At 44.1% G+C, this 27,692-nt stretch overlaps 1 protein-coding gene across 5 annotated transcripts in view; it reads left to right on the top strand.

Moving 5' to 3' along the window:
• TNFAIP8 (TNF alpha induced protein 8) overlaps window positions 1-27,692 on the top strand; it is a 122,536-nt gene that overhangs the window by 58,511 nt on the left and 36,333 nt on the right. The window contains exon 1 of one of the 5 annotated variants that reach the window (XM_012532192.3): window positions 1,679-2,135. The exons of 1 other annotated variant lie outside the window; for it this stretch is intronic. In XM_012532192.3, the coding sequence (XP_012387646.1) occupies window positions 2,123-2,135 (13 nt within the window). In that variant the 5' untranslated portion in view covers window positions 1,679-2,122. Of the gene's footprint in view, window positions 1-1,678; window positions 2,136-25,396; window positions 25,419-25,859; window positions 26,172-27,692 lie in introns of those variants that run through there. 3 more of the 5 variants (XM_049708507.1, XM_004267484.3, XM_033423818.2) reach the window with 3 other exon arrangements.

Genomic DNA, 27,692 nt, shown 5'->3' with positions numbered 1-27,692 from the left:
CAGGGATCGAACCCGGGCCCCAGCAGTGAAAGTGCCAAGTCCTAACCACTGAACTGCCAGGGGATTCCCTAGATTTGTTGCTTTTTATTCTCCCGTTGTTGGAGTGCTCTCTCCAAAATCAAGAATTGGTTCTCCTGGGTACGGAGGTGCCCAACTGATACATGAGACTCTAATGCTTGCAGCCTTCTCTGCCCTTGCCTCTCCCAGGCAGGACTTGCATGACTGTGTCTGGAGCATGTGTGAGGGCTGTGCTGCCATGTTGGCAGTTGTTTTCTGTGATGCTGTGCACCTCTCCCTCCTGCCTTCCCTTCCTGCAGCTTCACTGTGCTGCTCTATTCACAGCAGTGGACAGAGTGGCTCCTGGTAGCCACCTAGCCATGCAGCTACCCCCAAGACCACATTTTAAGGAAATGTGAAACCCTGCTTCCTCTGTTTAGAGGAAGCATTTCTGCTCTTTACATTTTGTAACTTACCCTTGGAATTGCCAGTGTACCGGGGTTTGAGAGGTCTTTCTGATTTGGAGTCCTTCGCTTCCAGGTGGAGTTTTCTCTTGGAGTCTTCTTTGACCGTTAGTCCCTGATGAAGTTGTCATAGCATCAAGGGGCCAGTCAGAATTTGGGGAGGTAACACAAAGGAACACAAAAGGGAGGTTTCTAAGGTATAAACTTCAAACCTCTGTGAGTTAGTCACATGATAATGCTGGCTGAAGGAAATGAGAAAAGCGTAATATGTTTGTCAGTTGGTGTTGATTTGGTATTTCTTTCAGCCTCCTCCCTGATTTAGTGGTAGGCATTTGATTTTTATTTATTTGTTTATTTTTTTGCTGGGCAGCTTGCGGGATCTTAGTTCCCTGACCAGGGGCCACGACAGTGAAAGTGCTCAGTCCTAACCACTAGACCGCCAGGGAATTCCCTATAGGCATTTCATTTTATTTCAGGTCAACAATAATGCTTATTGCTATTTGAGCATTTGCTGTGAATCGGGCAATATGTTATTTGCTTCACATTGTTCTCTTTACACCTTGATAGCAATTCTACGAGGTAGATGATGTTATTCTCATTTGACAGAGAACAAAATTGTTCAGAGAAGTGAAGTAACTTGCAAGTCTACAAAACCAGGAAGTGGCGCAGCAGGTATTTGAACCTGACCTAGCAGACTCCAGAGCATTTGTCCATTGCATTCCACTTGGGATCTTTTTTGCTGAGTACCTAGTAGGCTCAAGGCAGAGTGTTACTGCTGCAGAAGATAAAAGTAAAATCAACAAACTTGGGCTTCCCTGGTGGCACAGTGGTTAAGAATCCGCCTGCCAATGCAGGGGACACAGGTTCCAGCCCTGGTCTGGGAAGATCTCACATGTCGCGGAGCAACTAAGCCCGTGTGCCACAACTACTGAGCCTGCGCTCTAGAGCCCACGAGCCACAACTACTTAAGCCCACACACCTAGAGCCCGTAGCAATGTTGTCCAAACTCTCTTCTCTAGTTTTCCTGAGAACCAGAACACCTTTAAGCAATACTTACTATTAATAGACATTCATGTTTATACTGGCCAGGTAGGAATGAGGTTTTTTTTTAATTTTCTTTTTTCTAGGCGTCTATGACTAGGGCTACTTCTTTTTTTTTTTAAAGTATCTGCTCCTCTTTCCTAACATGTTGAAACGTTAGACTTCCTGTTTCTGCTTGATTTTGAAACTATCCCCCGTTCACCTATCACAGGTAATCCCTGTGTCTCTGTGTAGTCGTAGTTTACGGGTAGCAAGTGCAGGCAGCAACCAGTCCGTCCCACTGTGGATGCGGAGACCTCTCTGGAGTCACAACTAAAGGCTGCATAATGTATTCCACTACAGGTGACGAAACCCACGTCCCAGAATAACAAGCAAAACAACTTTTGAAGTGACTGTTGTTGACCACTGTCTTCTGTGCATTGGTTTGATAAACTTATGGTTGATTTTTCAAAAGGACGGTATAAATTCTGTTGAATTATTCTCAGGGAGGACTGACTTTCCCTGAAAGCGATACGGATGCCAGAGAATACACATCAACAGTGTGGCTGTGTATGTTCCTCTGGTCTGTGTGACTCTACCAAGACTCTGTGAAGCTCTCCTTCTGATTGATACGGGGGAATATGCTGAAACTACGTGAGTTAACCGTACCCTCAGACTAACTTCGATGTAACATCTTTGTCAGAATCTGGCAGAATGTTCAGATGACTAAATACCGTGGTGTTGCTGTCTACAGGGAAATAATCTTTGGTCACGGCCTTAAAGTGGTTGTGTTCACTGTTTTGTTTTGTCTTTTTTTGCTATGACTCTGGGTGTGGAGAACCGGTATTAAGCTGAGGGACGTTTGAGTACTGTGGGTGGAAAAAATGGCATCTGAAGTTTGCATGTAGACAGTTTCATTTGTACACAAATGAAGGATTGAAATGTTTCAGAAATGGGGCTCTGAACCCATCGAGAACTTTTTCACATAAAGTTTCTCCTTTTGACAATTTATATGTGTTTACTAACTCTCAGACATCTCTGGATCCCAGCGGTCTGGTAGTGGCAGTAACACCTTGAGAACTGCAAACACAAGGGTGTTTATTTCTGTTTTCGCATTATGTAGGGGTTTGTCAGAATATCGCTGCTACCATTTCCTCTAACAGCCAATAAGGGATTTAACCCCACACATGAGGCCTTTTGTACTTTAAAAATAGACCTTAGGCTTGTTTTCAGCCTTACTTAATGCTTCTGTAAGTAAACTTAATTTTAAGATAAATTGGAAACGTTTTCAAGGATTGAAATAAAGAGAGCCTTTTAAAATAGCCCTTAAGTTATATTGGTATTTACACACTCTTGTTCAAGTCTATACATAATATTTGTTGAGGTTTATCTAAAATTTTTCTGCTCAAAAGACTTTCTGGACCTTAAATTGAATACTAGGAAGGAACTAGAAATTGGAAGACATAGATGAGTGTTAATATATCTAGTTTCTTGGCCCATGATTTTTTTTTTTTACATCTTTATTGGAGTATAATTGCTTTACAATGGTGTGTTAGTTTCTGCTTTACAACAAAGAGAATCAGTCATACATACACATATGTTCCCATATCTCTTCCCTCTTGCGTCTGCCTCCCTCCCACCCTCCCTATCCCACCCCTCTAGATGGTCACAAAGCACCGAGCTGATCTCCCCATGCCATGTGGCTGCTTCCCACCAGCTATCGATTTTGCTTTTGGTAGTATATATATGTCCATGCCAATTGAACCTCTCGCAGCCAATGCTATTTCGTAGAGCCGTGACTACTTCTGTTATGTGGAATGTGGTCACCTGCACATCATTTATATGAAATGTACATTTGCCTACCAGATGCCCAGAGCTGTGTGTGTGATTGTCGGTCAGCTTTCTTTATATATGTATATAGGCACATTCTATCCAATATATAAAACTGGTTATGTGTCTGTGACTGTATATCATGGCATATATACAGTTGGAATCAGAGCCAGGTTTGCTTGGGCAGGTTTTGTGGGAGAAGTGAATTTTGGGTAGAGTTCTACAGCGGGGGTTAGGGTAAGTAATGTACTTTGGCAGAAAGAAGCGGACATAAAACTTCCAAGACTGAAGCAATTATATTAAATGCATTCATGAGTAAGCACGAACCATTTAGGAGCAAACGTAAATTATTGGTTGAAAACAGCCAGGCTAAAAGTGAAGAGGAGGCAAGGAGATAAGTGTATCAGAGAGCAGGAGGGGTGTGTGGGAGCTTCTCTCTTCTGTGTGGCTGGTAAATGTCAGCGGTGGATACCAGCACACCCAGACCATGTTGCCATCTAGTGGAACTGGCTGAACTGCACGGGGAGCATCACCACCTCTTCTCATTGCAGGTTAAATTAATAGCGTGGTCATCTTGGCAATAGAGAAGCTTACTTCTCTTTCCCCTGGGGATTTTAGATGCAGAGTTTGAGAAAGGAGTTGGATGTAACTGTGCTCCCCCCAAAAGTATTAATTTTGACTCTAGAAAATGGAGCTGAGCACCAGTATAAAGAATCTCCTGTAGACAACGTTTGGAGGCCGTGGTCTTGCTGAGACTGTAGGGTGTATGTGGCCCTTCAGCAGCTCAGAGCATGGAACGTGCCGGAAGCAGCACTTGAGAGGGTCTGCAGCAGAGTGAAAGCCCACCACGCATGTCTCTGTGTTGGCTTGTTGTTTCATGTGGTTATGGAGTCCAACCTGTACAGTGGTGGCAGAGGACAGCCCTTCCTTCGGCCATGGACACCGCAGCCCACAGACCTCAGAGCTGGAAGTCACGGTAGAGAGCTGTACTCTTCCTGCCCTCCCTTCCACCCACCCGTGCATGCATCCATTCAGCAAAACTTAATGAGTTCCTTTTCTGTATCAGGGACTCTTCCAGGTACCAGGGATACACCAGTGAACAAAACAGAGAGAAATCCCTGCCCTTGGAGAGTAGACATTCTACTAGGGGATATAGACAATAAAATAAATAAGTAAAATATATAGTAGGTGGGATACTATTAAGTGCTAGGGAGGAAAAAAAATTTTTCTAAGCTGAATAGGAGGATAAAGATGGGTATGGGTGTGTGTGTGTGTGGGTGTGTGTGTGTGTGTAGGATTTGTAATTGTGTGTCCTCACAGAGAATGTGATATTAGACTCACCTGAAATATGTGAGGAAGCCACACCTGTGAATAGCCTGGGGAAGAACATTACAGGCAGAAGGAAAGCAGATGCAAAGGTCCTGAGGTGGGAGTGGACACGGTATTCCAGAAACAGCCCTAGTACTGATAAGAAAGAGGACAGGGAATGAACCAGAGAGGTGGTGAGGGGCCCGATAAGGTGGCACGTTGTGGACAACTATGATGAATTTGACTTTCACTAGGCATGAGATGAGAAGCTGTTTGATTTAGTCTAATATTCTCATTTTACAGATGAAATTTAGGACAGAGAAATCAAATCAGGCGTCCATGGTTATTCAGCATGATAGTGCCAGAGCCGGGATGGGAACCTGCCTCCTAACGGCCCACTGCCTGCCCAGGTGGGGTGCACAACCACACACAGGCCCAGACTTCCACGTGCAGTGGTTTAAGAGGAAGCCAAGTGCTGGGGGCTCCTCCAGCAGCTGTTTGGTTGTTCCCCCAGCGTGAACTACCTACCTATAGAGGCCCCACAGCAAACACAAGAAAGGATCAGACCTCTGAACTCAGAGGAGTCCTCTGCCCAGAATGCCTTCCTTTGTTTGAGTATAGAGATAAATCCTTGGATTTTCCCGGTGGTTACACACAAGAATCTACAATCTTGTAAAGCCTCCCTACGTTCATTTCTAAGTTAATTGGGTATAGTTAACATTGGGTATAGTTAACATCCAATTCCTAGAGTCCTATCCAATTCCTATAGTCCCAAATGTTTTCAGTATCACACATCTCCATAAAATTTAATAAGATGACGTATTACATGTTACTTAAAATGAACTTGAAACAGAATTACCAGCTGAGGAGAGAGCAAATGGTTACCATAAAATACAGTTTGACTTGGACAAATTTTGCCCAACATTCTTGCTTTACTGTGAGCCAATTCAAGCTTTTTTTTTTTTTTTTTTCTGTCTATCTCCTTTAGATCTCATGACAGATGTCCTCTGGACACAGGCCAAACCCTCTAATCTCACTTTCTGATGAAGGTCAGACTAGTGCTAAGTCTAGAAGAGAATGGCTTTGTGCTGTGGTCCACATCACCTCATGTCCTTTAATCACCTCACGGTGGCCTGTATCTTGTGCACAAAGCAACATGAGGTCTTTGCATAAGGTTGTCCCATCTTGTGGAGAGAACTAATTCATCCCTATCTCTTGCCCTTTCTTTTCTTTCCTTTCCCCCTAAAGCAAAGCTCCCACTATAGGTAATGTGAGATTTATATCATCATCTTATTTTGCATTTATATTTGTTTGCATAGTACTTTCTCTCTCACTTTCTCTCCCTCTCTCTCTGGGTTTTTTTGTTTGTTTGTGTGTTTTTTGCCAAACAAGGTAATTTCATGTGTTCATTTGTGTACATTGTCTTTAAATGAGCTCTGAAACCCCACTGCCATTAGCGTTGCATTCTTTGGAATCCTTTCGGTGGTTAAAGTCTTTGTCTCCCCCTGGAGCCAGAGGGCACGGACCCCTGTGGTCCTTTGATTCCTGGTCTTGAGGAGAATAATGCTCCTGGTGGAGCTGGCTTTGGTGAGAACCTGAGAAGGAGTGCTTGCTGGAGGAGATTCCATTATCAAAACTCAGGACAACAAAGCAAATGCAGAAATGCAGGTGTTTTTGTGGAGGTTGCTAGGAGCAGTAAGTGGGCCTTAAGAAAACTTGACAAGAACCATTTCTACATTTCTGGCTTATGAACAAGTATTTGCTGCACGTGGGTGACAGACAATGAGAGCGCTGCGTCAAAGGTGCCTCGAAAGACAACCTAATTAAAAACTTAGCTGATTTCTCCAGTTTCCAGAAAGTCCTTCTGTTGGAATTTAGTGTTTCAGCTGTAAGACTGCAGTGGAAAGCTAAGCGTTTTAGCTGTGTGCTGTGTGTGTTTGTAACAAGCAGCCCCAAAGGGACTTTGAGCACATCCGAAGGCAAAAATCTGGCCTGACCTTATTAGGCCAGTGTTTTCCATTGTTGATCTGCCCCTTCTCTGCTATTTAACAACTTCTTAGCCTTCAAGGAATGTGTCCCTGAGCTTCTCACCATACCCTTAGCTCCTGGGAGAAATTCCAAAGTAGGCCTGACCTGACTCTAGATTGGGATCTGGAGGTTTTATACACACACCTTCCCAGTTCCTTGTCCTGACTGCCTTCCAAGTCTCGCTCTTTCAGCCCCTGTGAGGAAGGCAGCCACCCCACCGGGGCAGGGATGTCCTCACACAAGGCCCATCAAGATGTCCCATCAGGGATGGTGGGGCAGGGCCATGCTGGGAGTGGAGGAGGATGCCCAGGGACCCAGGTCCTACCTCTCATGCTCCCCTCCCTCTGTGTGCCACTAAGGTATCTCAGCATCTCCTCCCCGCCGCCCCCCACCCCCCAGGTTTCTGCTCTCAGCTACCACTGCCATCAGGTAGACAGGACTTAGCCCTGCAGGAGGCGGGGCATCCAGGCTGCACTCTGGCCTTTGTTAGGCAGCAAGCTTGAGGAAAGGGGAAAGAACGGTTTGGTCAGCTGTGCATCCTCAGCCTCCATTACCCACTGTCCTTTAGGGACCGGGCACACGGTAAGGCTGGCAGCAAGGTTAGAAGTCCTCAAGCACGCTCCTCATCTGCGGCCCACGATGTTGTATCAGTTACGGCTCTTCTTGTGCAAGAAAGGAACCCTAGTTTAGACTGGCTTATACAAAAGTGGATTTTTCATGAGTTGCATAAGTAGAATGAGATTTGATTTAGCAGTGCAGTGATGTCAAGGACCCACTTTTTTTCCAGTCTGCCTTCTGTGGTTAACTTTCTTCCTCAGCTGGCTTCTTTCATGCTGGTTAAATGTCTGCAGCAATTCTAACTTCACACCCACAATACAGTGTCCAGAGGAGAGAGAACTGGCTTTTGGTAATTCTATCAGAGGAGTGAGTGACCTTTTCCAGAAGCCCCCAGCACATTTCTGATGTCTCACTGACCCAGATTGGGCCACGTGCCCAATCTTAAGCCAGTTTGTTGAGTAAAGAATGTGCTGTGTTGATTGGCTTAGGCTTGGGTTGCCTAAACCAGTCACTCTAGGGCGAGGGGGACGGGATTACTATGACTGTGCGGAAATGCTCAGGGCTGAACCTGAGAGCTGGAGGCTGGGGTCAGTTTCTCCCTCAAACAGCATGCTGCTCCACAAGGAGCAGGCAGGCGGGCGGAAGGAAGTGATGGGAAGTCGGCCACGGTGTCTCCTACACAGGCTTCCTTTCACCGTGTTTTTTTTCTTTCCCTGTTGCTTCTTATTTGGTGTCTGGCTATGGTCTAATACAGCAAATGGAGCCCGGCATATTGGATTACCAATCCCTCTCCCCGCTCAGTGACAAATGACACAGATGCTATCAGGGAGAACAAGGATACAGAGTCCATGAACCACAACAGTACTGCAGATCAGAGAGGGAAATTCTCAAACACAGACCTGGTCTGGTAAGCATTGAGCGATGAGAATAAGAACTAGAGAAGATTAATTACAGGCAGGCTGTTCAACCTATGGTAATTATACACCCCCATAGAACACTGGAGTCCAATATAAAATTTTTTTTAAAATCTGTGTAAGAAGTCCATATGTCCCTGTAAAGAATACCTTACACTTTCTATATATGCGCTTAATTGCCATATTTGATTATTTTATCTATTTTAATGGATATTACTGAACTCTGGATAATGTAAAGACCTTGAAGCTGCACACAAATAAACAAAACAGGGCAATTAGTCATAAGGAGTTTCAGGTAGTTGATGCTAGATGAGACCTCCAGGAGGATGGCTGTCTAGGACAGGGGATGGGGCTGGAGCAACATTCAGAGAGCTCTTGAGGGAGTGAAAGGCACGGTGATATAAAGAAAACACTGCTTTTGTGATGAGTAAATTGGGATAGAAGAGGTGCCCGTTTATCTTTGTAGATGAAATCCATGGCTAGGGTATAGGATTCCAAACTCCCAAACCTTGTCCCCAGCCAGCCGGTATTCCCTGCCGCATCCCCAAGGGAATACATGCACAGAAGGCCAACCAAAGCAGAGGAACCCCTTTATTATCAGTGGGCTTTGACCCAAATCCCAGTGACGACCTCGAACCTGGATGCCCATGTGGGTCACAGAAATCAAGTCCAGGAACACTGGGCCAGGCTGCAGAAGGACACGGAGGCTGCCCTGAGGGGCTGGTCACAGAGAGGACAACCTCCACTGTGGAGGTCTCAGAGATCTATGTTCTAGTCCCCCTTAAGACGCTTGTGTGATGAGCCTTTGGACTGGTCATATCAGCTTACTGGACCTAATTTCTCATCTGTGAACAAGTCTGAGGAACGAGGAGATTGACAGGACCTCAAAGGCTTCTTTAAGCACTAGCTTTCTGATTCTTGGATTCTATGCATAGTGCGATAGGAAGTGTAATTTGGAACTGAGATGAGTTTCGGTGTGAGGACCTAAATCCTCTTTGCCAGCACTTAACGGACAGACAGGTGATGGCCCAGTTTCTGTATTACATGCCATAAATGTCTCAAATAGCCATCAAGTGGCTTGACTGTCTGAGCACCGGGTGTGAATTGCTCCAAATTGAGTGCTGTTAGTTGGATCCTACAGATGCTGTGGTATAGCCACAGCTCACTGAATAGAGGGATTGTTTCCTTTGCCAAGACAGGCTTGGAGTTTGGCTGCCAGCCTTCTGTTCTGGGCCATCCAGATGTCAGGGATCTTGTGGGAGCAGTGAGATCAGTCGGTGACTCGTGGCAGATGCTTCTGTTCAAAAGTGGTTTCAAAGCCATGGTCACGTGGCTTATCCTGGGACAAGTGAGTCCCACTGGTGTTTTCAGTCTCCTGTTTTGTTAAGAGTCTGATTGCAAGTGGTGCTGCACACTGTTGTGGTTTATTGTTTTTTGTTTTTGTTTTTTTGGTTTTTTTTGCGGAGCACAGGCTCCAGACGCGCAGGCTCAGCGGCCATGGCCCACGGGTCCAGCCGCTCCGCGGCATGTGGGATCCTCCCAGACCGGGGCACGAACCCGCGTCCCCCGCATCGGCAGGTGGACTCTCAACCACTGCGCCACCAGGGAAGCCCGGTTTATTGTTTTTTAGCGATCCTATTACTCAACAACCCACACATGCTCCACTCTGAAACGTTAGCCCTACCTTAGTAGGAGAGGTTGTTTGTTGTTAACATCAGTCTGTTATAACGGTGGTCCCAAACTCAAATGTCTACAAGAACCAGGCAAGAAATATCAGTGCATAAGTAGTGCTTTATATGAACAGTTGCAAGTGTTGAGACCTGTGGCAAACTTGCAGAGAACAGTTCTCATCTAAAGGCATTGAAGTTCAGATGAAAAATAAAACTTATGTGGCCCAAGAAAACTCTGAGCTGGATTCAGTCCTAAGGCTATCAGTTTGTGATTCTTGGGCTATAAGCCTGCTAACTTCAGCTATCATTGATATGTTTGCTCAGCGTCAGAGATGCCAGATTTTATCGAAGTGAGCTCTTTGTATTTTTGTTTTTATAGTAGATTTTAGCTTTTTACCTTAGGTTAGAAAACTGGCTATCACTGGGGTAAGTGGGCCGCCATAATTTTTACCCACAAATTGCAAATACTTGAAAAGAAATCATGTCCTCAATGAAAATCATTTCTTTGGTTCAGTGGCCTTTGGAGGCAGAATCAATTTAGAGAAGCAGAGATGGAAATCTCGTCAAAACAATTCTGAGTATTTTACATCAGTAGAAAAATTTACATCACTAAAGATAAGGAACCCCAAGCATTTGAAACTCACCCACCTGCCTGGCAAGTTGTCCGCCGGGTTTGTTTACTCCTCTTTGCCTTTTCTTGGGGTGAGGCAGGCAGGAGATTAGTGAGCAGAGTGGAGTTGGGGATGGGATAAACTTGCATTTACTCTTTTCCCAGCCCTCCCCTCCCCCAGCCCTTCCCCTGCTCCCCACACTCTTAATTTCTGCATTCCTGCTACCACCTGGGATGCCCAGTGAAGGAACAAAGAAACCAGTGAGTTCATTTACTCTTAGATGTTAGTCATTCACAGGCCTCTCCAAGATACGCTTGTATTTTTAAAAGAACCTGATGGTAGAACAGAAAATAGGGCAAAGTTTAGCCCAAAGTACCGCCTCTCTAATGAGAGTATTTCCTGTAGTGCTAAGAGGGTAATTTGGGGCTTGGGAGCCTCCCAGGTGCCTTAGAGATAACACCTTGTGTTGCCCTGTTTCAGGTAAGACCTGCTGGGCTAGCACCAGCCACTGAGCTTGGAGAAGGGGGTTCGACTTCATTTTTTTTTTTAATATAATTTAAACTTGTGTGAGAGTCCATGCAAATTATTGCAAATGTGTTTTTGTAAGAGATTGACGGCACCAGATTCCCTGTGTCTGGTATTGGCCAGTGGGAGAGCTTTGTGAATTTAAATATTCCTTCAGCAAAGTCACTCAATTCAAGCTGTGCTAAAGTTGTGTTCTCTTGACACTGCTTTCTCCTCAGAGTACTCTTCCAACTTACTCTTCTCAGTGAGATTCCATAAGTGAATAGTCCACCAGTCCTTTTTCTACTACCTTAATACCAGTTTATTCTGCATCCCCTTGCAATTTGGCTTTTATCTCTAGTTCTGTTACTCTATCGTCTTTCTCAAAGATCCCCAGTGGCCAGTTGATTTTCATATCCATTGGCTTTTTCTTTAATCTTCCTTTCAGTTATTCTTTCACCTGTGGACTGTTAAACATGCTGTTAACTCTACCTGAAACCATTCTTCCTTCTTTTCTCTCCCATCTCCTCTTCCTTGGCTAATTCCTTGACTCTCAAGTTTTAGCTTAGGCATCACTTTTTTCAGGAAGCCTTCCTTGATGACTCCCTCCCCCAGGTCCGATTTAGGTACTTGTCCTTTGAGTCTTCATAACACCCCCTACTTTTGTGCTATTGCACTTATCATACTGTATTTTAATTAGTGTTCTTCACCCTCCCCCACTGTACTGCGGGCTTTGTGAGAGCAGGTACCATGGTTGTTTTATCTACACCATTTGCCTTATACCTGTACACGGTGGATGCTCAATAAATATTTGTAGAATGAAGAACTACATAAATGAAGATGACATCTGAACAGTGACGTCTTCAGCTTTGTCTAGAACAGATGATGAACCCCTGACTTCTTCCATCAACCTTTGGTTCTCCCTAAGTCCCTTGGACCTCCAATTAGAAGATGTAGAGCGGTTGTTAGATACTGTCAATAAGAAGTGACATCTGACTCTGAAGAAGAAGACAGGTGTCAGGAAATCCTGACCATTCCCATTCAGCCACTCATGACCAAGCAGAAGCCCTCTGCATTGCTTATGTTGAACAAGTCAGGGTCACCTATGGATGAAACCAATGGAACATATGAGTTTTAAGGGTTCTGACCACCAACAGAATGGGAAACACGTTGTTCAGGAGAACAGGCAAGTTGGTGGTGATGATTTTATCATCATTATGGAGGAAGAACTTAACGTCTGACTGGCAACTGTAGAGAAACATAGCCTAAGAGAGGAATTGATAAGTACTGTGTAGATACAAAACTGTGTAGATGGTACTATGCTTTGCAGGCCATTTAAGAAATTTTCAAGATAATTTTAACCATTTGCAATTTCATTTTACTGATTTTAGAACCCAATGTCCCTCCTCTCACCTGTGAAACATTACTCTCCTGTATTAAGAGAGTTAGATCTGTCTGTAGATCTATGTATTAGGACAGGCTTTATAGAGCAGTTAAAAAGAATGTGAAATGTTGATCACATGCTTCTTCTTGTCTCTTGAGATTGGGTAGGAATTGTTGACCGGGTGTAAAGACAATGAAAAAGGACACATTTGGGCTTCCCTGATGGCGCAGTGGTTGAGAGTCCGCCTGCCGATGCAGGGGACACGGGTTCGTGCCCCGGTCCGGGAAGATCCCACATGCCGCAGAGCGGCTGGGCCCGTGAGCCATGGCCGCTGAGCCTGCGCGTCCGGAGCCTGTGCTCCGCAATGGGAGAGGCCACAACAGTGAGAGGCCCGCAAAAAAAAAAAAAAGGATATATTTATTAGGCAAGGCTTAGTGAAAAATGTAGGTCCATATATATATTAGAGAATAGTGTAATTAACAACAGTAGTCTATTTTGTAGGAAAAAAATAAAGTATGTTCCACAGCCTTTGTTTAGTGAAGAGGAGATATCCTATGCAATGTGTTGTAGAAATATTTTCATCAAAGGCTGTGAGGCCTGTAGAAACAGCAGGACTCCCTGAAGGGCCCTGGCTGTCTGGGAAATTGGTCTGGTAGAAGAACACATCCCCACACTGGTTGTCCTGCTCTGACTCAGACTCAGATGTGTGAGTGGAACCACATTCCCCCTGCCACATCTGTTCCTCCTCTGGACTTGCCCTTTTCTATTCATGTCTGGCTCCCTCTTCCTCCGAGTCAGCCAGGCTCAGAGCCTCTGGGTTGGCTTTGCTGTCTGACCTCTCTTACTGCACTATATTCCTCTTCTTTTGGAGCATATGGCGCATTTGCCTTGAATTAAAATGATCTGTGCTCTGCTTATTCAGACACATCCTAAGGTATAGGAAAGTAGCATGGAATGAGGTCAGAGGGACCCGCATTCCAGTCTCAGTTCACATTCAGTCCTAGCTAAGTGACCTTGGGCCAGTCACTTATTTCTCTGAGGATCTGTATCGTCTTCAGAAGCAGATGGAGCCAGTAATACCCAAGATTCCTTCCTTACAGGATTATCATGAGGATCAGTGGTGATGTGTACAGAAGCACTGCAAGAGCTAGAAAATACCACCTTGCTGAGATATCGTAAGAGTGGAGATACGTTCTGTAATGTGTGGGGCATAATACCTAGCACATAGTAGGTGTTTGATAAATTATACTTATTGCTGATGATATTAAGACATAGCTTAATTGAAACACATAAGTTGTTTGGTACTAAACTGGGTTGCTGGTTCAGAATTTGGGGCTATGGCCAAGTGGGATACTTTTTCCTTCCTCTGGTCCAGATAACAGGATGTTTGGGACAACCAAAGTGCTGCCTTTCTACATTCACAGGTTAATTCCATCCGTTAAGAAAACAGATGGCAAAATTAATTACATGTTGTGCAACAGTGGATCCCAAATTGGCCTCAGAAAACAGAGCATGTTGTAAGTGCAAACAGCCTCTGAGGGAAAACTTGCTCCTAAGAGACTTGCTTAATAGAAGGTTTATCACCTCAGAGGAGGTCATGCCTTGAGCAAAAGAGGTGTCTGGAATTCTCCTCTGGGATTTATTAGTATATATTATTCAGGTGGCCCAGTGCCGGATGTTAGTTCTTAATTTAAAGGAAACAGCATTCCCACTCTGAGGAAGGTGAGGCTGCTGCTCTTTTAAAGTGGGCAGCTTCTGCTGGTACCTTGCTGGCCCTGGAAATTCCATCAACTGAAATGAAATTTTGTTCAATCCATCTTATTCATGGCTCCTAGGACAACTGTGGTGGGTTTGCTAGAGGGCTGGCGAGGTTGCCTCTATAAAGATAAGCACAATCCATTAGTTGAAGCCTAGACTCCAGGGTCTTCTACTGGGGCTGTTTGCATTTGCTCAGCACTCTGTTTATGAGGATGTTAAGAGGAAATGCCTCCATTCTGTGCATGTTGTAAAACAGAAGGTTTGCAGCTGTCAGAATTATTTTCTTCTTGGCTTTTTATCCGATAGAGTTTTGGATTGTTGTAGATTACCAGCCTCAGTTCTCCAGATGCAATGCAAATTTTCTTGTTTTCTGTCTTTGAAGATAACAGATATTTATGTACACAGTTCCTTGTAACATACTTTTGGGGTAAGGAGAAATTAGGCTTATTCTTACATGTTGTCATAATTCAATATTATGAAATGATTGAATGATTGTTTTATTAGTTATATAGTGCCTTCACAGTATCCAGTGTGTTCTACTCTCTAGAAAGGAGAAAAAAAACCCCACAAGATATAATCTTATGTTCCAAATAGCTTACAAATCTGCCTCAGAAGACAGCTAACATCCAGAGTATCAGCTTTAAGTGTGTTAGAAGTTCACAGTGGAAGTTAAGTTCACTGTGGGCTTCAGTAGGCTTTATGGAGGAGTTGAGACCTGAACTAGGCTTTGGGGTTAAAAAAAAAAAAAAAAAAAGAGCGTAACAGCAGAAAAAATAGACTGCAGCCTGTTCTAACAGTGTGGCTGCACAAGATGTGTCATAAGGTTTGTTTCCAGTAATTTCCAGTTAATGGAAACAATTGTCAAAGTTTCTGAATGATTACTTGCTTTTCAAATCATTCATGTGTACTTGTGTATGGAGTGGGGAGCAGTCATGATTTTGCCACTAGTAGCGTCATTTACACTCACTTGCATTGCCAGCGCTTTCTTTGGGAGAGAGAGGTTGTTGTTCCAGCTGGCATCCTGGGCACCTGGCCCATAGCCTGCTTAGCTCAGCTGCTTTCGTGTGTGCAGTGACTGTGGCAGGTACGAATCATTGTATTTCTAGCCTCAGTGGGCATTTGAATTTTCAACCCATGGTCTCATTTAAGGGAAATCAGCTTGAATCTGTTAGATAATACCAGCTAGCGATGATAGTTAGACTAACAGCTGTGGGAACGGAGGGGAAAAAGGCCTATTTGGGAAACATTTTGACTGTGGGACTTAGATTAGAAATAAGGGGACACAAAGCAGCCTGAGTCAATGATAATCATAAGTTTCCAGCCATCATTGCCCGAGTAAGAACGAATTTAATATTATGAAGAAAACCAAGATGCTGGGGGTGGGGGAGGGATCTATCTGTGCCTTCAAGTATAAGGATACTCCCTAGGTGAGTGTCCCTCCAAGGTGAGCCTAAGGAACCTTCCAAGCAGACTTGTCCTAAGGGCAGCTGGAAACATATAGGCCGGAGCAAAGGTTCCCAACATCTTTACTCATGGAACCCTTAGTGTCTCAGTAATTTTTTCATATTATTTCTAGGATACAAGAAGTACCTAGCAGTTTCACTTATGAAGTGCTTAGGTCCCAATAACTTAATAAGTAGTTATGTACTATTAACTTTGTAGCCATGTGAAAAAATAATACACATAAATTGAAAGGTTAAAAAATAATGTTTTTATTTCATTCTTCACCAGTTACTTACTAATGGAATGGGTGCATCTGTTGGGCCTTGCATGTTTCAGTCAGGATCCAATCAGGAGATAAAGCACATGATAATTTGAACAGGAAAGTTTAATATAAAGAAATATTCGCTAGCAAACAGTATGGCGGCTCCTAAAAACTTAAAAGTAGAATTACCATTTGACCTAGCAATTCCACTTCTGGGTATATACCCAAAAGAGTTGAAAACAGGGACTTGAACATGTATTTGTATACCTATGTTTATAGCAGCATTATTCATGATAGCCAAAACGTAGAGGCAACCCAAATGTCCATTGATGGAGGAAGGGAAGAAACAAAATGTGGTATATACACACAGTGGAACATCATTCAGCTTTAAAAAGGAAGGAAATTCTGATATATGCTCCAACATGGATGAACCTTGAGGTCGTTAACTAAGTGAAATAAACCAGTCACAAAAAAGACAAATACTGAGTAATTGCACGTACATGAAGTACCCAGAGTAGTCAAATTCAAAGAGAGAGTGTAGGATGGTGGTTGCCAGGGGCTGAGGGGAGGGAAGAATGGAGAGTTAGTGTTAATGAGTATAGAGTTTCAGTTTTGCAAGATGAAAAGAGTTCTGGAGGTGGATGGTGGTGAGGCTTGCACAACAATGTATGTGTGCTTAATACTACTGAGCTGTACACTTAAAAACGTCTAAGATGGTGCATTTTATGTGATGTGCATCTCACCACAATTGAAAACAGTAGTAAGAAAGAAAAAAAGTTTTTAAAGAAATATTCATTTTGATGAGGGTTGGCTGTTAGGAAGTAAAGAGAATTCTGAAGAACAGAGGAATAACAAATATAAGGAGCAGCCTCTTAAGACCCCTGGGTTTGAAACAAGGCACCAAACCCAAACTTGCTCTCTCTTCTACTGTGGACCTTGTTGGGGAGAGGATGGCTAGCCTTGGCACCTTGGATGGCAGAGAAGTCACAGTAGCGCTGTGCTGGTAGAACTTGCTGGAAATCCATCCTCTAGGATGCCGAGGAAATCTGTTCATGGGGAGGTTTCCCACCGGAGGGGCTCTCCTACAAAACCACCTAAGGGGGACGCCAGCAGAAGCTGCTGGAGGCTGGTTGGTGCTGACCACCATGTACAGCAGCGGCCAGTTGCTGAAGAAGGTACCTGCATTGCAGGAACTGGGGGCTGGAGAAGCCATGTATGCTTGCGGCAGCTTGCAGCAAGAGCACACCAGAACCAGGAAACAAAAGTTCCTCTTCCTGTAATGTCTCTCCATGGCACTCCACTGACAAAGCTTAGGGTAGAACCAGCTGGCAAGAGAAAAAATATGTAAAGTTCCATCTTTATTTTTGCAGAGGGTGAATTGGAGCTGTGAGGCAATAAATTGATCACTGGCCACCTCACAACTTCTTAAAACCTTGAAATCAGATTGTATTCCACTATCCTAATTTCCTGTTTCACATAATATTTGCTTTTTAGTACAGCAACTGCCTACAACCCAGCTTTGCAAAGTAATGCTCTCATCCAAAGAAATATAACAGTCTAATGTTACACTGCGAACTAGCTTGAACTACTAGTTCACGCAGTGTCTGAGAGATATTGAATAATGCTATGTCTTCCTCAAAAATTTAAAATATCCTGCAACACCCCCTCGAGTTTGCTGTAGTGCTCTCAGGCACCATGGCACACAATTTGAGGACCTCAGGGCTCAAATTGTGAGTCTCTTTCACCAGCTCTGACCACATCATTCTAACATACGAGAATCTAAGGTACCGATTTGGTTAAGAGTACAGAAGAGTCAGGTGTAATGTAAAAATTGTATAGGGTCAATATTGTTTCTGAAAACCTTTTAGGAAGTTACCAGATTGGAGAATAACATACCATCTTCCAGTAAGTATAGGACTTATTGTAAGTGTTTCCTCCAGCATTGGAACAAGTTCCTGTTTCTTTTGGACTAGATTGGATAGTTGCCTTGTCTTTAGAGGTACTTTGACATAAAAAAAAACATGCATAGCCTTAACCACGACATTCACCATCAGTGTATGAGATGCCCCCAGTGTGAGAGGCAATGCAGAGACAAGGGTCAGAGAGGGACCAGCAAAGCCCCAGCTCCATCTCATGCTTACTCTTCAGCATAAAATCATTTCATGGTGGCTGATGCACCATTTAGGTTATTATTTTTCTCTCTCTGTCTGTTTTGGGTTGATGGTACATAATTGAATTTGAGAAAGTTGAATGGCATGCGATGGGGCTTTGCTGAATTCAGTAGTAAAAATTCTATTGAAATAGTTTTCAAATTTAAAAAGTTAGTGATTTGTAGCTTTCTTCTATTTCTACGAGGAAACGAATGGACTTAATAAGACCTTTTTTAGGTAGGTAGGCAGGTATACTGTTCACGTCACCACTTTCCCAGAAAATACATTCATTTTGGTGATGTTTACAATTTTGTGAATCATAACTGTTACATATTTCTATAGCTCTTTAAGGAGAAGCTGAATAACTTAAGTTTTGTAATCTGACCTATTCAAAAGGAAAAACTTCTGATCCATGCCTTTCAGTGCTACCTGCAAAACAACCTCCCTTTTCCTCCTGAAACCCTGTTTGGATAAGTTCTGCTTTGGTTCACATTTTCATCACCTGCGGAGTTTGTCTGCTGAGTTTCAGCCTTGGCTGCTTTCACCTGGCAAGCCTGTCTAGCCCTGTAGCTTCACCTCCCAGCGTTTTCTGTCTCTTAAACAGTGACGAGTTGGCACGAATATTAACTTAATAGAGAATCTACCCATGTCAGAAACTCAATGTTAAAATCCAAATATGACAACTTGGAATGGATTAGACTTTCAAACAGATCTCAGACCAGGAGGCTATGGTCCAAATTCCACATATGAGCACTACTTCCGTTTTCTTATGGATTTCAAAATTTGGTCAGAAACCCCGATAAAGATCTTAACTGCTCAGATGTGATCGAGTAGGGACACTACCCAACCTGTCTTGGCATCCTTTTCTACCCCCTTAGAGTGAACACACGGAAGAGAAAGAGGTTGTCACTGCTGCCGCCTCAAGCAAAGCTGCTTGCTTCTGAATACTTCATGATAATCAATAGCAGATGTGTGGCCAGCCCTGGAAAGTTGCATAACTGTCTCACATTGCATTCTACTGCAATTACTAGCCAATACGAGGGGGTCTCCAGTAGGCTGTTGAAAGAGAAAATTCAGTTAAAAAAATCTTTGTTTATCTCCTCATAAAATTATTTCCTTGCAGTAAGCAGTAAAGGTAGTGGTTAGAGTGGAAGTAGTTTGAATGGTACTGCCCTTAAACTTGAATTTCAGTTCATTATAAGGAGGAACTTTCTAATGATTAGAGAGGAAGTGGGACCCTGTTAAAGGAGTGAGTCTCTGTTAATAGAAGTAATCAAGGAGATTCTGGATGAATGCTTGCTGCCTGTGACGTGTCTAGGAGAGTGCTTCACAGCCAGGTAGAGGATTCGAGTAAATGACCTCTAAGGTCAATTCCAAGCCTGAGTTTCTGTGACTATGATCATTGATCACGTTTTCCTCCCGCTCCTTTACTGAAGATAAGCCAGGGATGCATAGGTCAGGTGTGGCACGGCCTTCTGGGTCCAGTCTCAGCCCTGCCCCTTTTCTTCCTGGCGAATCCCTTCTGTAGCCCCTCTCAGGTTATCCCGTGTTGACCCCATTAACCTGGGCACAGTGAGGTTCGGCCCTTTTATTTTCACTTTCCATCGCTGGACCACACACATTAAATTGCCACACCTATCTGGAACTTCTGTAGGGCCAGCATCTAGGGCTTCCAAATAGATGCTCCACAACCTAAAATAATCTGGCCTTATTCATGAAAGTATTTGCAACAGGGATGAGGGGGACTTCATAATTTTCAGTGCTTCATCACATTCTTGACTCATATTTTTATCGTTGCTACCTTGTGAAATAAGTGGCATTATCCCCATTTTACAGATGTGCAAACAGAAGCTCAGAGAGCTTAAATGGCTTGCCGAGTTTTAGAAGAAAAGTGATAGAAGAATGAATAGAAAAATAAAGTCCTAATGTAAATGAGGCAGTGCTTACTGAGTTTGTGGTAATTAGGCCCAGTTCTCCCACATTGAGTCTGGTGTTCTCTTCTCTGCTCCTGGCAGCCAAGGAGGTTTAGTCAGGGTCCTGAGCAAACTTTTACTTTAAAAAAGAAAAAAAAGAGCTTCCCTGGTGGCGCAGTGGTTGAGAGTCCGCCTGCCGATGCAGGGGACACGGGTTCGTGCCCCGGTCCGGGAGGATCCCACATGCCGCGGAGCGGCTGGGCCCTGTGAGCCATGGCTGCTGAGCCTGTGCGTCCGGAGCCTGTGCTCCGCAACGGGAGAGGCCACAACAGGGAGAGGCCCGCGTACCACAAAAACAAAACAAGACAAAAAGACCTGTAGTTTCATGTGGCTGAATAAATAGGCGCTATTAAACTTATGGTTTATTTAAAGCATTGAATATCAGGAATGGAATAGCTTTGATTTGAGGCTGTGATCTAAGCATTTGAACAGAGTGATTTGAGCATTCCATCCCAGAATCATGACCAGCTCAAACGTTCTGAGAATCTTCCAGTATAGCAATCTTTGAATTATTCTTCTGCAAAATAAAGGACTTGAATTTTACGTGAGTAGTTTAATAGAGGGAGAAGTTCTGGATATAGGAAACAGGAGGCCTGGTTTGCATTTACTGTAGTCTCAAAAACATTATTACTTAGTTTTGTGACCTTGAGCAAATTTTATAACCTCCCTTTCTTTAATTACATATCTGTAAAATGAGTATAGTGACCCAAGGGAACTAACTGAGAAGTCTGAATAAAACATATATAAATGCAAGGCATCATAGCTAAGTATTACAAAAGAAAGACCCAAAGACATAAATTCTTCAGATAGTATTTTCGGACCTGATTTTGAGTGTGTGTGTGTGTGTGTGTGTGTGTGTGTGTGTGTGTGTGTGTTTCATCATCTGCTAAAAGTTTTTAGCAAGGAAGATTTCTTAGGAGAGAAATAAAAGCAAACACTGATAGTCTAGGAAATAAAAGCAAACACTGATAGTCTAGGAAACAAGTGTCTCCCAGATGTATTGTTGTCTCCCTGTGTGCGCTCACTTCAGATGTCAGCACTTCTTCCCATTCCCTCAGAATTAACCACTCACACCCAGAGCATTAGTGAGCCTGGAGGATACACTGAAAATGCCATAGGGAAGAATGAGGAGAGGGTTTACCCAGAACAAGCTTCAGACTCCCAGGCAGGGCCCTGGGAGGCAGCTTTCCCCATCCTCCGTCTCCACACTTATCCTCAGCCTTCTTCCTTGATTCACAGCAGTTCTGTCCCTGCCTCCCAATCTCCTCCACCTCATCCCAGTACCAGCAGTGCATACGCAGGAGGCCACTTGAGGCTCAGGGCTTGGCCTCCTGAGAAGGTGTGTAAGGAACCTCCACTGTCATTTGCAGGGCCCTTTCTCCACTTTTGGTAAATAAAACTTTCTTAAGGAAGAAGAGTGAGATCACCTGGGCCAGGCAGGGGCTCTGGCGAGACACCCATTTAGCCCCACCCCTCTTTTGGAAGGTTAAATACAAGAGAATGTCTGAGGAGAAGAAGGATGCAAAGCCTGCAGCCCTAACCAGGTGAGACCAAGAACACAGATCCTTCTGTGAGGAGAGGGATTGAAAGCCAACTTTATACATAGATCATGAAAGCCTTTAAAGACTCTCAAGGGTGTAGACATAAATAACAGAAGAAAAGGCGAAGAAAGCCTCAAAGTCAAATAGAAGAAAAACACTTTTTTTTTTTTTTTTTGCGGTACGTGGGCCTCTCACCGCTGTGGCCCCTCCCGTCGCGGAGCACAGGCTCCAGAAGCGCAGGCCCAGCGGTCATGGCTCACGGGCCCAGCCGCTCCGCAGCATGCGGGATCCTCCCGGACCAGGGCACAAACCCGCATCCCCTGCATGGGCAGGCGGACTCTCAACCACTGCGCCACCAGGGAAGCCCAGAAAGCCACTTTTTATACCAAGTAAACAACTCTTTTTTTTCCCCCTGACCTTAAATGTTGTTTATACAAATTCAACCTCTTGTCAGCAGGGTAGAAATAAAAATATTGATGGAATGACCATTTCTGCAGCATGGTATTCTTATGACCTAGAAGCCATTAAGTCTATAACAAATTGACAGAGATGCTTAGTCTTTTTCACTACAGAGAACTTACAACATTCTTGAATGGGAGCAGAGTATGTGGTACCTCCTGAATGAACTGTACCTTCTCTTCCCAATTCTGCTGGCTTCTCTTCTGTGTAAATCTGAACACTTGCTGCCCTCCCCTGTTCTTAGCAGACATCTGGGCCACTGTAAGCAAAAGGTCCAAAGCCCAGGCATTTTCCCAACAGCTTTATTGAGGTATAATTTAAGAGGAGATGTTTCTGCTGTTCTGTATAAAGTTCAGTTGAGAGGTGGTGTTAATAAACCTTTCTTAGAGCCAAGATCACTTGGAAGGTTGAACTCTTTAAGTCTCTGGTCAAAATTACCAAAATTATGCCAGTAAGCTCCATGTGAGCAGAGCCCTTTACATGTGACACATGTAAATATTCGATAATGACTGACTGAATGAAAAAAAACCAAACAAACAAAAAACAGAATCTTAGCCAGCACTGTAACTCTCCCGTCTTGATACAGAAGGTGGGAGAGCCACTGTTGGACATGGGTAGAAGTTCAACATAGTATTTAAAAGCAGTTTGGTATTAAATGAGAAGTGCTGCTAACTTAGTTGCTATTTTGTATCAGGTGGTCTGTAAGAGATTGTTGTTGTGACTTCAGAGCGTATTCCAAGCCACACTAAGAGGTGGTGGAGTGTTTCTTAAACATACAGAAGTGAACAGGTTGCACTTACACCAGACAACAAATCATTATGATGTACTGGAGCATATTTACTAGGGCTAAAAAGTAATCTCCTTTTGAAAACAGAGCAAAATCAAGACGAAGTGACTGACCTAGTATCTGTCTGTTGCCGTAGACAACCAGGGAAACCCCAGAGAATCAGCTGCCCTTTGTCACCATTCTTTGGTGGGAGGGGGGCAGTGTAGCTTCAAGTTGTACAGGTGACTGAGGCGCATCCTTATCCACACAATATCTTTTTTCTCTTATTCAGTGAATATTTATTGAATAGATACTATTTTTAGGCTAGTATACAGAGAGTGTTGTGGAAAAAATAAACATAGAAACCCTTGGGTAGTTTTTTTGATGATTTCATAGAACACATACAAAATATATACACCATTTTAACCGACATCCTCGTGTCATATATTATACAGTTGTAGTTCAGAGGAGTGAAATAAGAAGTTGGAAAGAGCTGATTAGAGGCAGACACTGAACTAATACCTTATTTTACTAACACAGTCAGCTGGTTTCTTAGGCGGTTAAGGAGATTTAGATAAATTTACAGTTAACCACAAAACAAAGAAATAAATGCTTACAAACAGTGAAACACACTTCTGTAGAACTTCTGAGAAGGACATGGACACTTTCTTATGGAGAGGTCCTAGAATATCTGGAATTTTGGATCCTAAAGAAGAGTGGTTTTTGGGGAGTGGGGGGGGAGGGTAGGACAAGATGGAGAGAGGCTGTGATACAATCTTTTAAAATAGACTGAGCATGCCTTGCACTTGAGCTATATCAGGACATTGTTCCCCAAGGTGACTTCTGGACTGCATTTAAATACAAAAGTTTTTTGCCAGGTTTCCTGAGGATCCCAGCGAAAGTTCAAAGATCAACCTAGCTGCTAAAATGACTCTAAATTGAATTAGGAGGCTGACACAGCAGCGCTTGAACTGCTCATTCAGCAGTTGTTCTCCTCTGCTACACTGAGTGGAGCTGAAGGCCTTTTTGTGAACCCAGTGTAAAACAAGTCGGACCTTAGGATGTGTACTTTAACACACCTTATGTGGTTTGTACGTAATTGGACTTGCAGGAGGACATTTCGTAAATCATTCTTATGGGGGCACTTTCTGAAGGAAGAAGGTAAAAGTGAGTCCTTCCTGTGGCTGATGGGGCCTGGACTTTGGGTTGCGTGAATCTGCGTAATCATCGCCTTGAAAAGGTGTTGCATCTTACTCCAATTATAGATGAATGGGAACTATCTTTATGTAGTTCACAGCCCTGGTGAGATCCTGCAGGGCTCCTGGCTGACATCTGTGGAAGTCTGGGCTGCCATGGGGGAGGGCAAGGACAGATGGCTCTTGTGGGGTGAGGTGGGGAGGCTTCCAGAATGATTCCTTGGATGAGACAGGAAAGGTCGCTTCTGACCAGTAAGGGAGCCTTTCTTTGGGTTCAGAATGACCTTCATATCTCCTCCGTAAGTCTGAAGTTACAGAGTGAAGGTATGCATCCTAGCAGCTCAGGATGTGTGGCAGGGGGGACCTCGCATTTAACTGCGATTTTTGGAAGGGTGCAGCCTGTTACCCTTTTGGTGGTGAGGTCAGTTTCCGGGAGGCTCCACAATACTGATATTTTCCAGATGTTTCTCCTCTTTTCTCCTTTCTGACTGGCTATGTCTTCCTCTCATCATCCTGCCCTTTTAGTAGAATTGAGATAAAATTCTTCTTGGTGTCTTAAGCATGTTAGAATCACTCAGCAGTAGGAACTGATTTAATATCTAGGTCTTATATTAATATTTATAATAGCCTTCACTGCTTGTGAACAGCATAAACACTTCTTTTCTGTTCAAACCCAATACTGAAATAAAACCCAAGAATATCTTTTACAAAAATTTACTTTTAATAGTGGTGGTAGTTTGTAATAATCTGTGTAGGATTTTATGGTTTTCATATCACTTTTTGCTTATATTACCTTCTTCAATACCAAACATAAATTTGTGAAGTAAATAAAATTGATTAATCCTCATTTTCCAGATGAGGAAGGGGAGGCCCAGAGAAGTTAAAATAATTTGCTCAAGGTCATACAAATAATAAATGGCAGAACTAAATCTTAATTCAGATTCTTTACATCTGTTGTATATTCTTTTCATTAAATTTACTATAGGGCCTCTCTTCTTGTTTTTTGCCCATATTTAAAAAAAAAAGGGAAATGAAGAAAAAGAAAGCAGCTGGAAAATATATTTATTAAAAGAATGTAACTTTTCTCACAGTTTCCTATTGGATCTTTCAGGGATGTTATTTGAGGGCCTGTTGCCTTAGATTGGTAATAAAACTAATGCTCTGCAAAATACCTCATTAAGACAGGTATGTCGGTGGCAGCTCTGGTCTCCCATTCTCCAAAGGAAAAATTAAGGTTTCACAAAGCTAAGACGTCTTCCTCTCAGCCGGTTGTAGGAGCTTGTGGACCCGACCAGGGGGCAGAATTGAGATCTGTCCTCCAGGCTCTCCAGCCTCTTTATTCTATCAGCATTTCAAAAGCCTGACTACCTCCCCACCCACGCCTCCTCTTTCGGCTTTTTGGAAGGAATTTATCCCTGGTAGTTGCTATTAGCGCGGGGAGGGAATCGCCCCCTCTGTCTGGGGGATGGCCCTTGCGTTAACTGCAGAGGAGTTAGTTCTCCCGGGTTGGGGTTTGAGTAGGAGTGCTCGCCCGGGTTATACGGAATGAGAAAGCCGCCTTGTCTACTTTTCCTGCGCAAAGGTAAGGGGTGGAGGTTACACCCCACTTTCTGATAAAGGCCCCCCTCTTGGGCTTGTGAAGCAGGTACCTTCCAGGCACATGGATCAATATCCACGTTACTTTCCTACAAAAATAACCGGTAAAACCGAGCAGCTTTAAAATCCTTCATTTTGGGCGTATAAAGCCCCAAGACACAGAAAATTAAATGGGCGTCGAAAAATGTAACCTAAAGATGGAGAAGCATTCTTTGGACTGCGTATGCGTTTATGCCTTATGTAAAACAGCAGCGCGCGCCGAGATGGGTCTTTTTTCTTCCCTGCACATTGATTTACCAGGCATGGCCCGTCCGGGGTCCTGGCGGCCAGCACCCCTCTGCCCGGCCCCTCCACAAAGTCAGCCCCACCTGCGTGCGCCCGGCCACCAGCCGCCAGGTCGCCGGCGACGGGCTGGGGCGCGCGCCCCGGGGGCGGACTCCCGCCGCCCAGCTGAGACGCGATTCGTCACTCTTGCAGAACTTTCCCCCTGAAAATCCCTGCACCAGAACCAGCCCTCCCGCCCCGAAGAGGTTTTGATTTTAGTGGCTTTCCTTCCTTTTATTTTCCGTCGTGTGCGGGTTTGGGCTGCCGAGCAAATTTGCAGCTCGTCCATGTCAGCGGCAGTCGCTTCTGCTACCGCTTACCCTGACACCATGCACTCCGAAGCAGAAGAATCGAAGGAAGGTACGAGTTTGATTTTGCTGGGGGCCCCCGCCAGATTCTGCGGAGGAATGTGGAAGTAGGGCGGAGTAGGGGAGCAGATGGGAATTTAAAAGTGCGCGATGGTACTTTGTCCGCTCTCCCTGCGCCTTCGCTGCTCAGTTAGAGCCGAATGTGCCGAATCCTAGACCCTTCTCACCCCGCGGCCGTTCAAAGGGGAGGGGAGGAAGAGTCGGACCTAGCTCAGCCAGCCCACTAAAAGCTGCTTTCTAGATTTCTCTGGAAACGAAACAGCCCCAGTATTGACTCCAAGAACGCAAAATGTACTTGGAAGAGTGCTGCCTGCCTGCATCAGGACAGCCGAAAGCCGGATCCGCTGGAAGAGCCTTAAGAGTCAAGGGTCTCTTGAAAAAGGGGTTTAGAAATTGGAAACGTGGTGTGTTTCCGGCTAAAAGGGGAAGCTGCGTGGGGGGGGGGGGGAGAAGTGAAAGATCTTTATTTGGGGAATAGGTTGGCTTTTTGTTTTAATTTTCTTGTTGGCTGTTCAGCAGTGAATTTATTTTGTTGGAGGCTTTAAGGGGGCTGAGAGATGAGGGAGGCCTTGTGCAGCTTGAAACTGAGGAGAGTTTGTCCGTTTCCAGCTTTGCCAAAGCAGAGGGTTTCATTTACTCCTAACAGAGAGCGGGTGACAGGGCTGGAAAAGCTCCAACCAAAACACAATTATACGCTGCTGTTAGTTCGGGGAGTTTATTTGTGTGTGAGTGTTTGTATGCTTTGTTTCCTGAAACTTTATGTATACAAAAGTCCTCTTGTAAGTTGAGGTAGGAGTAGGGATAGTTGGGGGAGTGTTCAAGATTGTGAAATTTCTTTTCTTTTCAAGTGGCCTCTTGGGAAACTGGTAAATTTCAAGTCAATCACAGCAGCTCTGGGAGCGTGAGGAACAGAAAGGAGCCCCATCGTTTCCCCATTTGGTAGATACCAGTCAGGGAGAGCCTTTGAAACTTGTCCTGTTCTTTTACTGAGTCTCATCCCCAGAGTAAAGCCCTGAGTTTCAAGATGTAGTCTGTGTGGGCTGACGTCTACTTTATTATGCTGTGTGAAGGAAGCAGTCAATAAAAACAGGCTTGTTTAATAGAAATATGGGGCTGGTGTGAATGAAAAATGACAGCCAGGAGCATTGTTTTTAAGCTTGATGTGGAGTTTGGGGGGTTAATGTTTCCTTGCTGCAGCGGAGTCTGTCCTGATGGAGGCTTTTCCGTTCTGTCTTTTAGACAGCAATTTACATAAGTCACAAGTAATCGGAGGCAAATAGGAAACGGGCTGAGCGAATCCAGTGGTGAACTTTTCTATGAATTACGAGTAGCACTTACATTGGTATTTTTCTCCCAGGCGTGTTTTTTTCTTTTGAAAAAAAGTGAGTGGGGAGAAAGTGGAAAACAGTATCCCAAAGCATATGATACATTCTTCTAACAGCACCCACATTCTTCTCTCCTTCCTAGCTCACCCATTGCAAGCCTGAAAACTGGAGTGTGAAGAGGTCTTGTAACGTGCACCCCACCTTACCTTATCCCTCCATTTGCCATCATTTACATTCTACAGA

This window comes from Orcinus orca, chromosome 3 (genome assembly GCF_937001465.1).
Source record: "Orcinus orca chromosome 3, mOrcOrc1.1, whole genome shotgun sequence".
Classification (NCBI taxonomy): domain Eukaryota; kingdom Metazoa; phylum Chordata; class Mammalia; order Artiodactyla; family Delphinidae; genus Orcinus; species Orcinus orca.
Note: the sequence above shows the minus strand (reverse complement) of the source record. Positions and strands in the feature narration are given on the sequence as shown.